The sequence below is a fragment of the Archocentrus centrarchus genome, chromosome 13 (assembly GCF_007364275.1).
Source record: "Archocentrus centrarchus isolate MPI-CPG fArcCen1 chromosome 13, fArcCen1, whole genome shotgun sequence".
Classification (NCBI taxonomy): Eukaryota; Metazoa; Chordata; class Actinopteri; order Cichliformes; family Cichlidae; genus Archocentrus; species Archocentrus centrarchus.
Genome location: NC_044358.1, coordinates 37,253,330 through 37,268,541, shown reverse-complemented (window position 1 = coordinate 37,268,541; position 15,212 = coordinate 37,253,330). Strand labels below are relative to the sequence as shown.

Genomic DNA, 15,212 nt, shown 5'->3' with positions numbered 1-15,212 from the left:
TTCTATACAAAAGAAAACCTTAAAACATTGCTTACATTTTCTTCTTTCTCAGCTTTATTTGGCTCATGTTCCTCAAAAGTGCTTCAATTCAGCAAAAGTCACGACACTAAACCACTCCCTGCCAAATTCTCTCTTATCATGGCGATCTATATTTCTCTCCATAATCTGGAATCCCTTAAGTCCACATCTATACCTATGAAGCAGGTTGGATGATTCACACAGTCTGCTGAACATTTATGCCTTACTAAGGTCACAGAAGGAATACTGTGATGAGTAAGACCCTGCTACGTCAGCAGGAAATACGGTCAACCCTGATATTACAAAACCTACAAATTGCATCAACTCACTAGAACACTCATTGTTACAGTAAATGATAAAACTCTGACAGAAAATGAAACACTGGTGACCCTTTAGTGCATACTTTAATGCTTCATTAACAGTCTCAAATTTCAGACTATTCTCCCAGTTTATTTCCACTTCGAAAAAAAAAAAGTTGTGCTCATCTGGGCTGTAGAAAGTTGAACGGACAGCCTGTTACTTCATAGCAGTGTTACTCTGTGTCCCAGTCCTGTACACTTGTTTTATATACACAAACACACACACACACGTATACAGTACTGTATATCGCCCCAGCCACATATTGTTGTTAAATATATGAAAGTGCCCACTGTAGTGTCGCTACTGTATTTACAACATGCCTCTCTTGTTTAACTTACAGCTGATTGATCTCATTTTTTGACACCACCGCGTCGTCGCTGAAGTAGGGTACCATCTTTGCCCCGCAGCAGGAGCAGAAGCTGACCGGCGACGAGCTGTCGGAGGCGGCCACCGTGCCGAGGGTCATGCCGTCGAGTGCGGCGCAGAGGGAGGAGAGAGGGGCAGGTGTTCTCAAGTCCGATGGAGAACTTTTACTCCAGTCACACCGTCATTGCAAACAGTCTTTTTTACGGTCGTGATACAACAGAAAGTGAGGAAATATTCCTCGAAATAGGCGCCGCAAAAAAAGTAAGAAGTTTCCAAATCGCAGCTCTGTTGCAATAAATAAAGCAGGACGATTAAAGCCGGCACAGCGTGTTCCTGCTCCCGCTCCCGTCAGCAGCGCCACTGTCCAGTATTTCCCCAAACAAGCGAAAAAGTAATTAAAAAAAAAAAAAAAAAGTCTCCGCAGCGTTTTCTAAAAATTATTCATCCCTGTCACAAGTGGTAATATCCTTTACCATGTACAGTACTGAGGCGTATGACTTGGGTCAAACTCTCGCTGGAGAAGTCATAGGAGGGCGGAGTTGGAGCCACGTGTTTTTGGGAAATATGGGGAAGCAGGACTGACGACACCAGCAGCACCGCTGCATCGACACTTTCTGAAGAAAAACAGTTCTTCATCCCAGCAGGTTTTCAACTATTATCTTCCTCCTCTCTGGCTGAAGACGCTACTGACTTTAGTGTTTGCTTAAAAGCTGGGAAACGACTTAATGGGCCATCCATAATAGATTAAACACAGAGTGATGCACTTAGTAATCCTAATATGTTAATGCTGCCAGATTCAAATGAGGTCTGATTAAGTGTCCTGGTACAACAGGGTCAATAGAGGATGTGTTCATTAATAAGCTAATGTAACAGAGGGAATCAAACAGTCAGCTCACTGTGAAGACTTGTCTCCTATCCAAACTTCCCTTCCAACACACAAACCATGTGGCTGGGTTACATAAGGAGCAACGATAAATGAGAAACAGGCTGAAGTTATCTGGGCTGAGCTGCTGCAGTATCTGGGTAAAGTGGAGCCTGGCTTGTCAAGAAAGTCTGGGTTAGCAGTGACTGTTCCCACGGACCTGATCTGAGGATATCAAGTATCAGCTGAGGTACTCCACGCTGTGAGGTGGGCATAGTGTTCATGCTTATTTTACAGCCTTTTTAAACATTTTATATTCAACTGACGCGCCAGCATGCTGGGCCCTATGCAAGCTGCAAACAATTTGAAAAACACCGTAAAACCACAACGTCCCACCTTTTTTTTTTTTTTTTTTAGTCACACCAGTGTGTGCCAAGTGCCTTAACTTCTAAACTAAAACATCTGTAGTAAATGACCTCTACCTCTGCACAATGGAGCTGAGCCTCACTATGTTTACAGAAGGCTGGATTCTGTTTTGAGTGTTTCCAAAGTAGTGCAGTTATCGGTAGGAAGTCTGAGAAATGGGGCACTATTAAGAATACTGTTACACAATACACCTTTGGCTAAGTGATCACAAACTTTCCAGCCTGTAGTTCTTACATCCTGTTAAAGTAGAAAACACTGACTGCACCTGGAAACTTGTAGGAGGTACTAGTGCATCTTAAAAAAAAAGTATATATTTTTTGTAATTTAATTTAAAAAGATAAACTTTCATATATTATATATTCATTACACATCAAGTTAAATATTTCAAGCCTTATTTGTTTTAATTTTAATGATTATGGCTTACAGCTCATGAAAATCAGAAATCCAGGGACAGCCCAGTTCAGCTTTTTCCAGTTCCAATCCCATTTCGATACCATGGCTGTGGGTGATCCAATACCAGTGTGAAATTAATAATCTGAGGGTACCACTTAGCTCACTAGGTTAAGCAGGCCACCCCTATGCCACAAGACCAATGCAGCAGCCTAGGTTCAAATCCACCACAGGTTATATGCTGTGCGTCCTCCCCCTGCTTGCTCTCCTACTTTCTTGTCATCTCTCGACTGCCCTCAAAAGCTTTATCTATATTGCTCACTGTGAAGAAGAGACTCAAACTCATTCTTTTATGTGTAACCTCAAATTAAACAGCTTTCCTAATTTTGTAAAATAAAATGTAACAAGTAAATACATCCAAGCATATAAATTCACTCAATTTTTGTTATTTATTAGTGAAATAATAAATGAAAACAGGCCTGGGATAAATATAGTGAAAAAATAAATAGTATAGGTGCAAACTGCTGTTATTTACAGTCATTGTAGCTTCTCCTTTTTCCTCTCTCTCCCTCTCTCTCTCTCACACACACACACACACACACACACACACACACACACACACACACACACACACACGTGGAGCTGACAGGAGACCGCTGAAGTAAAATAATATTTAACCACACTGACAACAACACGTTATGTTAACATAAGTACAATAAAAACTTACAACAAATGATACACCTAACCAACACCCTATCTTCTTAGATAAGGTCTTGGAAAACACGGCCGGAGTGAAAGTAAACGAGAGAGAAAAAGCATTGTTACTGATCTTTTCACACGTCAGCTCGCTTTGATCAGATTTTGCAGTTTAGTACAACACGTGCAAATATTAAAATAGAAGCTGTTGGCGCAGCAAAGTCAAAGACCGAACTGTTATCCCACTGCTGTTAGCTTCCCACTTCTGAACTGAATGGATTGGACCATGGAGCAGCTCAATTATCACCAATACTCAATCTGCCTTTTGGGGCCTGTATCAGACTGATATCCAATCCAAATATCGGATTGGTACATCCCAATCTGGAATAATTAGAATATTTCCAAAGATCAATCCAAAAAGTATTTACAAATTCTGTATAAATGCTTATGTGTTAAGTGACATTTGGTTGGGGTTCCTCTATCAATAATTACTGCATCAATGTGTCGTACCATGGAGGCGATCAGCTTGTAACGCTGCTGAGGTGTTATTGAGGCCAAGGTTGCTTCCATAGCAGCCTTCAGATTGTCTTTATTTTTGAGTTGGGCACTTCTCATCTTCCTCTTGGCAATACCTTATTGATACTCTCTGGGGTTCAGGTCAGGTGATTTGGTTGGCTAACCAAACACAGTAATAACATGGTCAGCAAACAATGGCTTGGTATTGTTTTTGGCACTGTAGGCAGGTGCTAAACCCTGCTAGATAAAGAAACTGGCATCTCCACATCAGATGGAAATACGAAGTGCTCTAAAATGTCCTGGTAGACGGCTACATTGACTTTGGACACAGTGAAATAACCATTAGCAATGCCGCCAGATAACTTGGCACCCAAATCATCACAGACTGCGGAAACTTCACATTGGACTTTGTTTTCCAAATGTTATCTGAAAGGAAGACTTTGGACTAACAGTCCAATTCTTTTTCTCCTTAGTCCAGGTAAAGACACTTCTGATGTCCCCCAAGATCTTGAATCAACTTTTCTTGACGATCCCCTCAAGACTGTGACCGTCCCTGTGCCTTGTGTACATTTTCCCCTCAGTCAGATTTCCATTAATATGATTCATTACAGCACTCCTTCAACAGCCAACCTTTTCGGCAACGATTTCTGTGACAGTCATCTGGACAACTGTCAAGTCAGTATTCTTCCCCACGATTGTCATTGCAGGTACTGAACAAGACAAAGAGATACACAGTACTTCTACTGTCTCAGTAGTAATTTACTCAAACTCCAAATTAAACAGTAATTTGAGGTACCGGATTTCTAATTTTCATGACCCCTAATCCATAATTTCCCTGCATGCCCATAGTGATCCCTGTCCAACAGCAAGATTATCTACAATGAGGACATGTGCAACAGAACTGGAACACTGAGCAATGGAGATGGTCTGGTTTGATGAATCATGCTGTCTGTAACATCATGTGGATAGCCAGGTATGTAAGTGCATTGATTCCTTGAGAAAGAGAAGGCAGCAGGATGCACCGTGGGAAAAAGGCAAGCTGACAGAGGCAGTGTGATGTTCCAACTTGCTTTGAAACACTGGATCCTGGCATTCATGTGAATGATACTTTGACGCAGTCCATCCACAGACAAACAATTGCAGACCACATACACACACCCCTTTCATGGCAATGCCCTCTTTCTGCAGAATAATTCACTGTGGACTCTGCAAAAATAGTTTCAGGAATGATCAGGGAACACAAGTTCAAGCTGTTGACTTGGTCTCCAAATTTCCCAGATTTCAAAGCAATCAAGATTTTGTAGGAAGGGCTGGATCCACCGAGATCCCACCTTGCAACTTACTTAAAGGATCTGATGCTAAAGTCCTTGATGCATGATATGATAAGACACCTTCAGAGGCATTGTTCTGGCAGAACTGGAGGGACTAACACAATATTAGGGAGCTAGGCTGTTCTGGCTGATTGGTGTATGTTCTAGGTCCATGAAGAAACCTCAGCAGTGACACATCTTCTCTGAAATGATTACGACATGTTATGGTCTGGTTGGTGCATCTTGTCTGACTGAGCTCCTCTTTTCACTTTTTTATGCAGTACTCAAACATATCTCATGCAACATTTCCCAAAACACAAATATAGTGATACCTTTGCAAGAAGTGAATGACAAACTCTTTAGTAAAGCTAAACTCTTAACACTGAATGTAAACACAGGCCAATGTAAGTGATATCTGAAGTAATTAAAAGCACAACCCTAACTTACTTCGGTCCAGCAGCAATGCTACAACACAGACAACATGGCCAACCTCCCAGCTGCCAGTGTGTGTACGTGCCGAGAGCTCTGATTAAAATTACGTATGAAACAAACACACCTACACTGGCCCTCCTGTCCTCACACTACACTTTGCTTCACCTCAGTGTCCCACTGACAACTCTTAGATCACAAGGCAGGTTGTGTGCTCAAGTGGTCTTGTCATGTGGTTCTGTTTAGTGTCATCGAATTTACCAGCACCCAGTGCTATCGGTCTGTGGCCTGGTAACCTGAGACCATGTTGTGGTGCATAGTTGAGATGTGAACAAGTTGCACAACTGTTTTCCGGCTAAACATCTTCCTTTATTACTTAAAAGGGAATTTCAAGCTTGAAAACAAACTAAAGAATGGCATGGCCTAGAACGCCTGAAGTTTAAATGTTTGCTGAATACTGAGCCCAGTCAGCTCTGAACAGCCGTGTAAGAAAGACAAATATGGTTCTGTTAAGATATTAAACAGTAAACCAAACATATACTTTAGATAAGGACAAGCTGCAAATAGGTGTGTTAATGAATTTAACCTTGAACTTATTTCTGTAAATGTAGCTGTAATGCTCTTATATTTGTAGTGTCATATCTTGGATTGCTAAGTCATATATGTTGTACTTAAAGAAACAGCTATGACTCTTCTGGATTTCCATTTTTCCAATTGTTACATCACAGAATTTTTGCTACGGAGGCTACATGACTGATCCAGTAAGAACTTTGTTCCTGAGAATCCTTTTCCTCTTAATGAAATTTTAGGTTCAAAAGAAAACTCACCAGGGCCTGCGTAGTTTTCCTGTTATTATAATCTAATCTCTCCATTTTACATTTGCACAATTCCCATTAAATTTGAAAAACTGAATTTGATGAACAACTCTCCACAAATTCTGCATTAAGAAAAAAAAAAAAAAAAAAAAAAATCAGATTTTGTGCATGCAGTATGTTTTGTGCCACATGGCAGAGTGTCTATGAATGAAATACTGCAAGTATAAAACTGTGCTCTGCAGTCTTTTTGTGGTGGTGGGAACATGCTGTATACGCCCACATAGTCACTAATCAAGCTCTCAATGTTTAAACAGCAGGTGTGCTGTAGGAAGACAGAAGGCAGGTGCGGTATACAGTGCAGGGTATAAATGACACATAACAGCTTATGAACTTGTTTCCACATGAGAAGCTGCTGTTTAAAGAGTTTGCAGTTAGCTTGGTGTTGATTACTGCACCTCGCCCTACTTGTTCCAAGAGCAGGCCTGATGAACCTGCTCTGCTTGTGTGCACCTGTTTGAGAGCTTCTGTGTGACGCAACAGCATGGATAGGCAACAGAAGAGTTACGCAATACAAGGAATGTCAATGGTCAAGGCAGCATTAATTATGAATATTAACAGTTTGGATAAACTTATTTTGCCATTCAGATTGTTTTAGGGTTTTTTTGTTTTCCAGGAAAGGTCTTGATTATTTTCGCACGTGTTAACACAGCAAGTATCTGTAGTACAAACCTCTGGGTGCTAAACTGGCCCTGCTCCAGTCCTGATCTGTCACCCATTATAAAGTTGCCACATTTTCAACAGAAAACATAGCGAAGCCAATCATGCGCTGATGAGAAGGAGAATATTGTTGTCTCTCGTCAGTTCTTAACAATTATAAAATGTCTTAATTGCAAACCTTTTTATTTCATTTACACTGATTTGATAATATCTTCAATTACATGTAGTGTTCAAACTATTCAGCTTTTATTTACATTCATAAAGCAGCCCAACCTTTTTTGGAAATGGGGCTGCAATACAATCGCCTGTTTTGCACGCAGTAAAAGGAAATGTTACGCAGCATGGACACAATGGAGACACGAGGTCAGGAGGAGGGCTGCTGAACAACAGCTGTCTTTCTTCACACAAGCTTTTCTCATCCTCAGCCTACTTTTGACTACAGTAGTCACAATACACTGACACAGCTCTAACTAAGGTGGCACTTGTGTTGAAACATGTGGCACTTAGTGGACTGCAAACCAAACAAGGAAGAGAACATTAAGCCATCACTGCAGACATCGCAAGTATGATTTCCTGATGCTTATGTGGGTTAAAAAATTTGGGTTGTGCACCTTAGCTTTCTGAGTGACAGCTGCAAGATTGAACAAGATTAATGAAGCAGGAAAGATCAGAGTTAATATCCCTGCAAAATGTTTTCTATATTAGGTTGCATTTCTTCTGTGCAAAACATCAACTTCTATACTGAACCCTACACAACACTGTAATGGATATTCTTGCACGGCAGAGTTAAAGTGAATGAATATTAAACCATTAAATGCATAGATGGTGTGTTTACTAGACTATTAAAAACAAATCTGACCAAACAGTGCATTTGGCAGTGTTGGCAGCTGTGGCATGATACCTGATATCCCTGCAAATGATCATTAAAAAGGATAGGAAGCACCTCTTTCATGCAAAAACCACAGTAAAACACAATTCACCAACATTTCTCAAGCACTAACAGATTTAGTTAGAAGAATAATAAACTTCAAATGATGGTTGGGTAACTCTGGGTAGGGAAAAAAAAAAAAAAATTTTTTTCTAACACTGTCCTTGACAGTCGGTGTCAGTCCTAAGGCAACGGTGTGTGGCAGAGATTCATTATTGCACTGCAGCAATATTATCCTTCACTGGTGTGGTGCAGTGGGTAGAGATAGCTGTTTCTATGTGTCTGTGTGAAAGAGATGTTGACTGAGAGAGAGAGAATATGAGAGCGAGAGATGCAGTGTGGGAGTCGGTAAATAGTCGACTGAATAAGCAAAAAAAAGGAAAAGAGACAAAAAAAACTGGAGAAGTGCAAGAAATGGCGATGGAGAGAAAAATATTACTGCAGTGCAAAGGCCAAAGCCCTTCTCAGTCTGAATGGCTCCGATGCAATGTTATTGGCCCACGCGGCTATGTGAAGGCATACGTAGGTTGGGGAAGTGCACAGTTAACTGAACCTCTGCTCTGATGCAAAACACATTGGGGGTCACTTAGCGAGGCCGTTGGCTGCACCCTGCATGACTGCAGTGACTCTGAAATGGCGAGCTAGCTAACAGAGCCAAATGGTAAATGTGTGCGTGTGTGTGTGTGTGTATATATATACGCTCATCAATGCCTATGACTTCACTTCTGCTTTGAGCTATTACCTAACAAATAATTGGGACCACATGTCCTCGTAGTCACTATCGGGCTGTGTTTACAGTAGAAATGATGTCACCATGTTTCAGTTTTCAAATATATGTGACAAACCCCAAAATTCTTTCATATATGTTCCACACTGGGATGAAGTCCGCTCTGTTCTGAGTTAACAGTATAGCTGCTCATCATAAGATACTTTTCCTGGACCTGACAAAGGGTTTGTCCATGAGGAAGTTGCGGTGCAATCCAGACGTAAACAACCCTGTTAAATGAATCTTAAATAATCATCTGTTCAGTTAGCACATTTCTATGATCTACCAGAATGTCCAAAAAAATGTTTCTTATTCAACACACATTACTAAACTGCACATAAAATCGGCTCAGGGCGCTGTTAAGAATTCCTGATATTATGCATTTTTTTATCCTGACGGTAAGTGCACATTAGCCCGCTGTATGAATGAGCTCAAGATTGAACACTCTGACCTTCCTAACGACTGCCAGAGCAGCAGGACCCTGAGCAGCTTTTTTCATGTGAATTTCATTTCACCGGCCGAGATCTCACTGGGGTCAATGTAGCGGAAAGGGGTTCGAGACATGCTTGAATTAAAATCAGTGTGATTTGGAGCCACGGTCAAAGCACAAAAGTAAAGAAAGTGAAGAAGAAGCAGTGGAGAAGCTCGGTCTCACTGAACTGCTTCTTAGCGCTGCTATTCAAAGACAAGAAAACACTAGTACAGACCGGCAGGTAGCTGTTTTTTTTTTTATTGACAGGCCTCCAGCTGAAATCTGTCATTATCTGGTGTTTCTGTCATGCCTCCAGACAGGACGCTCAGACCAGCCCTTCAATCTGCACTGACTGAACTGTCCATCTCAGGCTGAGCTCAACACAGCCGGAGTATATCTGTGCGGTTTAAGTGCAGTGCATCATCACCTGCTGTATTAAACAGCACCTACAGCAGTGACAGGAGCCAACATAAAAATATGAGTTATAACCAATAAAAGCTTGACATAGAAAATTAAATGACAGACACACTACTTAGATTGCACTTCAAAGTTTAGATTAGTCTACAAAAGGCCTTTACAAAGTCCATTAAAGACGGCAGGGCTGCACAGGCTTTGATGTTCCACTCCCTCTTTAATGACGGCACTAGTGTCTCCGACTGTAATGCAGGGAGAACATGTGAAGTGAGTGTGGTATCTTGCGTACCCTTGTCTCCAATGAAGAGAAAATGTCTGTGGTGAACAGCAGCTAGTAGCAGGCCAAACACAGCACAAAGCACGTTTCCAGGTTCTCCTCTGTAAAGTGAATTTCATTTCAATTGTGAACAGGGCCTTGGCACAGGATAATCACCTGAGTCACGGAAACAAAAAGACAATAACAGGAGTGACGTCCTCATCTTTTATGAAGACACAGGTACACACGTCAAAAGCAAATCAGCTACACCACAACCCTCGCTCAGAAAGATTCAAATTTAACCACAGCCTGCGACATGAGCGGGAACGACCAAATATTGACATAAAGTGCTCACAGAGGTGCCATTTGTTTATCCCAAACACACCCCAAACAAACAGGAGGGCTATTTTTGTTATATCAAAACACTCTTGTGTTACACAATGTAAACATATAAATCACTTTCAGCACCGTGGCGCGGTGCTTAGCACTGTTGCCTCACTGTAAGAAGGTCATGGGTTCAAATCCGCCATCTGGCTGGGGGCCTCGGGTTTGCAAGTTCTCCCCGGGTACTCCAGTTTGCTCCCACAGTCCAAAGACATGCAGCTTGTGGGGTTAGGTTTAATTGGTGATTCTAAATTTCCCATAGGTGTGAGTGTGAATGGTTGTTTGTCTCTCTGTGTTAGTACTGGTGACCCGTCCAGCCTCTCGCCCTATGGCAGCTAGATTAGGCTCCAGCCCCCCCCCCCGCGACCCTGAATTGGATAATGGGAAGAAAATGGATGGATGGACTTCCAAATTTAGAATGAATGGCAGGGTCTTGTTGTTTTAGCAGGATACTGTTCACTGTTAAAAGCAGAGGAAATTTGGCACTACAGTGCAGGAACCATACGAGTCACATTTAGGAATAAACAACAGGAAAACAATTTCATCCGATTCACATTGATACATTTCCTTTGATTATACCAAGACTAGAAAGAGTCGGTGACTTTTTTTTCTATTGTTCCTACACATGAAAATGCTGGTCTTTGAATAAAGTGTTGCTTTAAAAGTGTGTGTGTGTGTATAAATATAATGTAATGTCTCAAACTGGCAATAAAAAAATGTGCTTAAGCACTTTTGAGTTAAAAGTGGACAATACTGATGTACAGTCTCCCCCTAGTGGCCTGACATTCAGCCTACAGTTTGTATAGCTCCTGTTACCTGGCAGCATCTGAATGGAAAGATTAGTTCCAGGAAACTAGAAACAGAGTAAGACAAGAGAGAGGGTGGTCTCACCTCCTGAGATGGGAGCGACGGTCATCCTCGCCACTGCCCGACTCCTGGTGAAGCAAAAAAAAAAAAAAAGTTAACAAAGGGGAATATTTATTTAACCCTTTAATCACCTTCTCCTGATAGGAGCAGCTTGTATTTTAGAAAGAATAAACATGTAATGACCAAACAGACTTGAACAGGCATTTGCACCGCATGCTGCATCAATGAATCGTGCATTAAAGGAACGTTAAGCGGTTGGCAGTGAGGGCTTCTCCATAAAGCTTCTCATCTATGACTTTACTCACAAGACAGGGCCAGCACTTCAAGAGAGGCTCAGAGCAGGGACAGGGGATGAGGCTGAAACACACTGAGTGACCATGCCTCCAATACTCCCCACACCCTCGGGCGTTCTTTTCCCAAAATGCATCCAACGATCCTCCCCCACTACTGCAACCAGCACAGTTTGCCACACACACGTACACATTTTTAATCCCAGCCTTTTTCACTAATCCCTCACAAACTCAGGGAACTTTCTCTTTGGCATCAATCTGTCAATCCCGGGCTGCTACAGGCCAAAACACAAGAACATGCAATGTGGACAGACACGTGAAACTGAACTATAATAAAATGCTAATGCTGGCGGAGATGAATGATAATGGAAGATAATGATGAGTGGGTAAGAGAAGGCTGAGAGCTGGAGGCTGCAGGCTGGAGAAGTAGGATTTTCATTTGTTCTTGTGTCCACGACCACAGACGTGATTAAGCCTCCAGTAAAGAGGCATCTGGCTGAATGGGTGCTCTCTGCATCAGCAGCTTAACAGCCTGGATCCAAGGCAAAAATATCTTGACATAGGTGAAATAGGAGCGCACAGATGCATAGTCCACGTATATATACACACACACACACCTGACACAATGCTTCGCTCAGCAGATTTCAAAGGCAAATGTGATACCAGTGCACCCTCTGCAAAGCAATGCCATATATTTCTGTGTGTAGGTACTGTGAATTTGCGTTTAAAACAAAATAACATAATAATGTGGGTACGAGCTGTGGTTACCATTCTACTGCACAGATGTGTAGGGAGTGGCTGTATAGCCAATGAGAACAGGGGATTCATAGTGCTGCTAGGCAGATTACTGTACACTGCCACAGTGGGGGAGACTATTCCCTGCTGTGCTGTGTTAAAAGTAATGCTATCTGTATTAACACAGGGTCAGTCTTAAACCTTTGTTTGATCCTGCGTGGATCAGATGTTTAGAGGGCAAACATATAAGGAAAAGCTTCTAACTTGTATGCTCAAGTGGCATTCAAGCTGCGAGCCTCATGATTGTTGAGCTCTCTCATAGGAGTTTTATTCCCAATTCTTTCCCCATACAATACGGCCCCTTTTCTCAGGGTTCTGCCCTCTCAGCAGGATACATCTCACAAGAGTCCTCACATGGCTCCTTCCCATCAGAAATGGGTCTCATGACAAGCAGCTGGTAGCCTCAGCCTGCGACCCTTTCACCGCCTGGTTGATAAATTTGTTATCAACGAGAAGTCGTGCAATGCATCTCTCTGATTCAGCATAGGCTGGATTTTATTAGGGCATCCAAAATGTGCCAAGCACCATCCGATACAAATGTTTGTAACTGTTAATAGTGAGTTTAAAGATGTTTTTTTAAATAATTAACTTTTTTTTTTTTTTTTTTTTACACCAAATTCCTTCACCACCCTGATCTATTCAGGAGAACTGCACAGCAGTTCATGTGATTCTACATCAGGCTGCATGCCTTGTGCTATCCAGAAGTCAGGATCTTCAGCCTTTCTAGTATATACATATAATTGTTTTCAGAAAACAGCCTACCAGGGTAGTCAACATCAGTGCCCACAAATATCACTTAACACAAGGCAGAGGTCTTATCTGTGGCAGCCACAGCATCATCCTGCTCTCAAGATCTTGAAGCCAGCCGCTGGAAACCTCAGGCTGTCAGATGGGATAACAGGACTGCCCTCCTGCCTCCAACCGGCTCTGACAAGCCTGCCACACTAACCCGCTTTCCAGGCAGCTCCTTTCCCCTCACTGTCACTCAATTAAGGATGAATCCGTTTAAAGCTGCTGTGCTCCCCTCACTGGCATCCTATCCTATATTTCATATCACGGAATACACAAAAGTAATGATGTCCTTTATTACCAGTTCATGCTATGTTTAATAAATAAATCATTTAAATAAAAAAGAAAACGCTTTTGTTAGCTGGACTGCTCTGAAACGACTTTGGTTTCTTCGGGAGGAAGTGAGTTAGCAAATATAAGCTCCACCTGCTAGCTTTGCTGGTGCTAGTTTCAAAGAAAATTGAAAATTAAAAAAAACTTTTCACATTTAATATGAAACTGGGGCAGTAACCTGTACGTGGATAAATAACTTGAAACTCAAGCCTCCATCTCTTCACCTCAACGTCAGAGCTCACTTTGAGCTTACAGTAGGAGGCTAGCGGCTAGTAAAGTTAGCCACCCATGTTCGTGTAGGCTGAGTCCAAACTGGGCTAACGGGAGTATCACCGTGTCACACCAGCCGAAGTGAGGCAAACCAGTTCACAGATACTCACAGACACGCAGGGGCTGGAGGTAGTGCTCGGTGTCGGAGACCGCTGGACGGTAACCAGCGCCATCCCGACTGCAGCTGCTCGGACCTCGGTCACCTCGGAGAGTGAAACGCCGGAATACTGGACATTATTTTGGGGCAGAAACTACAGTGCACCGAGCTCCCGAGGTTATTTCTCTGGAGGTTGCTTAGTTGCACCGCTTCTGTCAAGTTGTAAACAATAATTAAACTTTTGTGGTATTTTTATTTTTCACAGTAAACGTCGTATTCAGAAACTGTTATACCAACTAAAAAACACAGCATTTAGTTATTTTCTAGAAAACCAAAAGTTCAATAGTCATCACTAAGACGTCTAATTATTAATGGGATACTTTTGCCAACTTGCAGACCCGTTTAGATAAGAATTAACACGCTCCTATATGGAGGGTCTGATTGTATACTTTTATTTTGATAGATAGACGTCAGAACTTCCTATGGAGGCTTGCCTAACATCCGTTAACTAGACATATTAGGTGGCCTTGCCGGTGCCATGCGCATGCGCCTTGTAAAACAGCTGTCAAATGGGCTGCTGGCTTCATGATAAATACATTGCAATTTATCTTAAGGTCAGTACGATTCGATAAATTAAAATAAAATTTCAAAGAGTATCAGTAAACTGTAGAGTTTATTATCTTTACCTACCATGTTGATACTCCGACTTAAACTGTAAACTTAATGTCTAGTAAGGCATTGGATTGTCACACTAATCATCTGTGTTCATGTGTTCCTGTGGGATCTGCTCCAGAGGACCTGACCTTACATCTCCGTGCTCCCACATTTTTATTTTCTTTTTTCTTTTAGGCTGTACACTTCCTCTGTAGTGTAGTGGTGTGAAAACAGGGGGAGGCACGTGTGTGTGTGTGTGTGTGTGTGTATGTGTGTGTGTGTGTGTGTGTGTGTGTGTGTGAAAGATGATGGTGAAGGGAGGGTCAGAGGGGGGTCATAAAGAGGAGGAAAGAAAGGTGAAGGATAAAAGAGGTTTAAAAACAGTGTTAAATCAGAAAGGCAGATTACCAAAAGAGCACAGATGTGTGACAAATTAAAATTAAAGGCAACATAAAGTGCCAGAATATAACAACTGAAGTGGTCTCACAGGTTTCTGAATTTCAGCTAGAGAATACCTGGGAACACCATTTAGACACCACCTTTAGATTTTACTCACTCATAGCAGATGTGCAAGGGTGGAGCAGGTGTTGGTAACAGGAAGGGGAAGGATGGGCGTGAAACTGAGGTCTCTGTGAGGACAGGAGGCTCATTTTGATTCACTTCATTGAATTATCTGGGTCATCGCCTCCATTTTTCACTCCCTTCTCAGCCTTCCTTCCCCTCCTCCATCCTTTCTCCTCCTTTCCTTTCCTTGATCATCCAATTAGATTGGCATCAGAAGCACAGGAGAAAGAGGCAAAAAAAAAGGGCAAGAAAATAACCTAGAATATAATTTAGAGGAGCGGCTTTGAAAAAAAAAAACTGTGATTGTATTGCACTTGATGAGCAGAAAAGGAAGTGGGTTAAAAATGTTAAGAGACTGGAAAAAACTGAAAGTGGATCAGAAAAAGGCAGAGGGAATACATAATTGAAATGATTGCAAATAAAGGAGT

At 41.9% G+C, this 15,212-nt stretch overlaps 1 protein-coding gene across 2 annotated transcripts in view; it reads right to left on the bottom strand.

Moving 5' to 3' along the window:
* The window catches only part of ssh2a (slingshot protein phosphatase 2a), a 29,409-nt gene extending 15,646 nt beyond the window's left edge, over positions 1-13,763 (bottom strand). The window contains exons 1-2 of one of the 2 annotated variants that reach the window (XM_030744668.1): positions 13,580-13,763; positions 11,017-11,060 (exon numbers count right to left, since the gene is read on the bottom strand). In XM_030744668.1, coding sequence (XP_030600528.1) covers positions 11,017-11,060; positions 13,580-13,642 — 107 coding nt within the window. In that variant the 5' untranslated portion in view covers positions 13,643-13,763. Of the gene's footprint in view, positions 1-716; positions 1,213-11,016; positions 11,061-13,579 lie in introns of those variants that run through there. The other variant, XM_030744667.1, reaches the window with a different exon arrangement.
* Between the last annotated feature and the right edge of the window lie 1,449 nt (positions 13,764-15,212).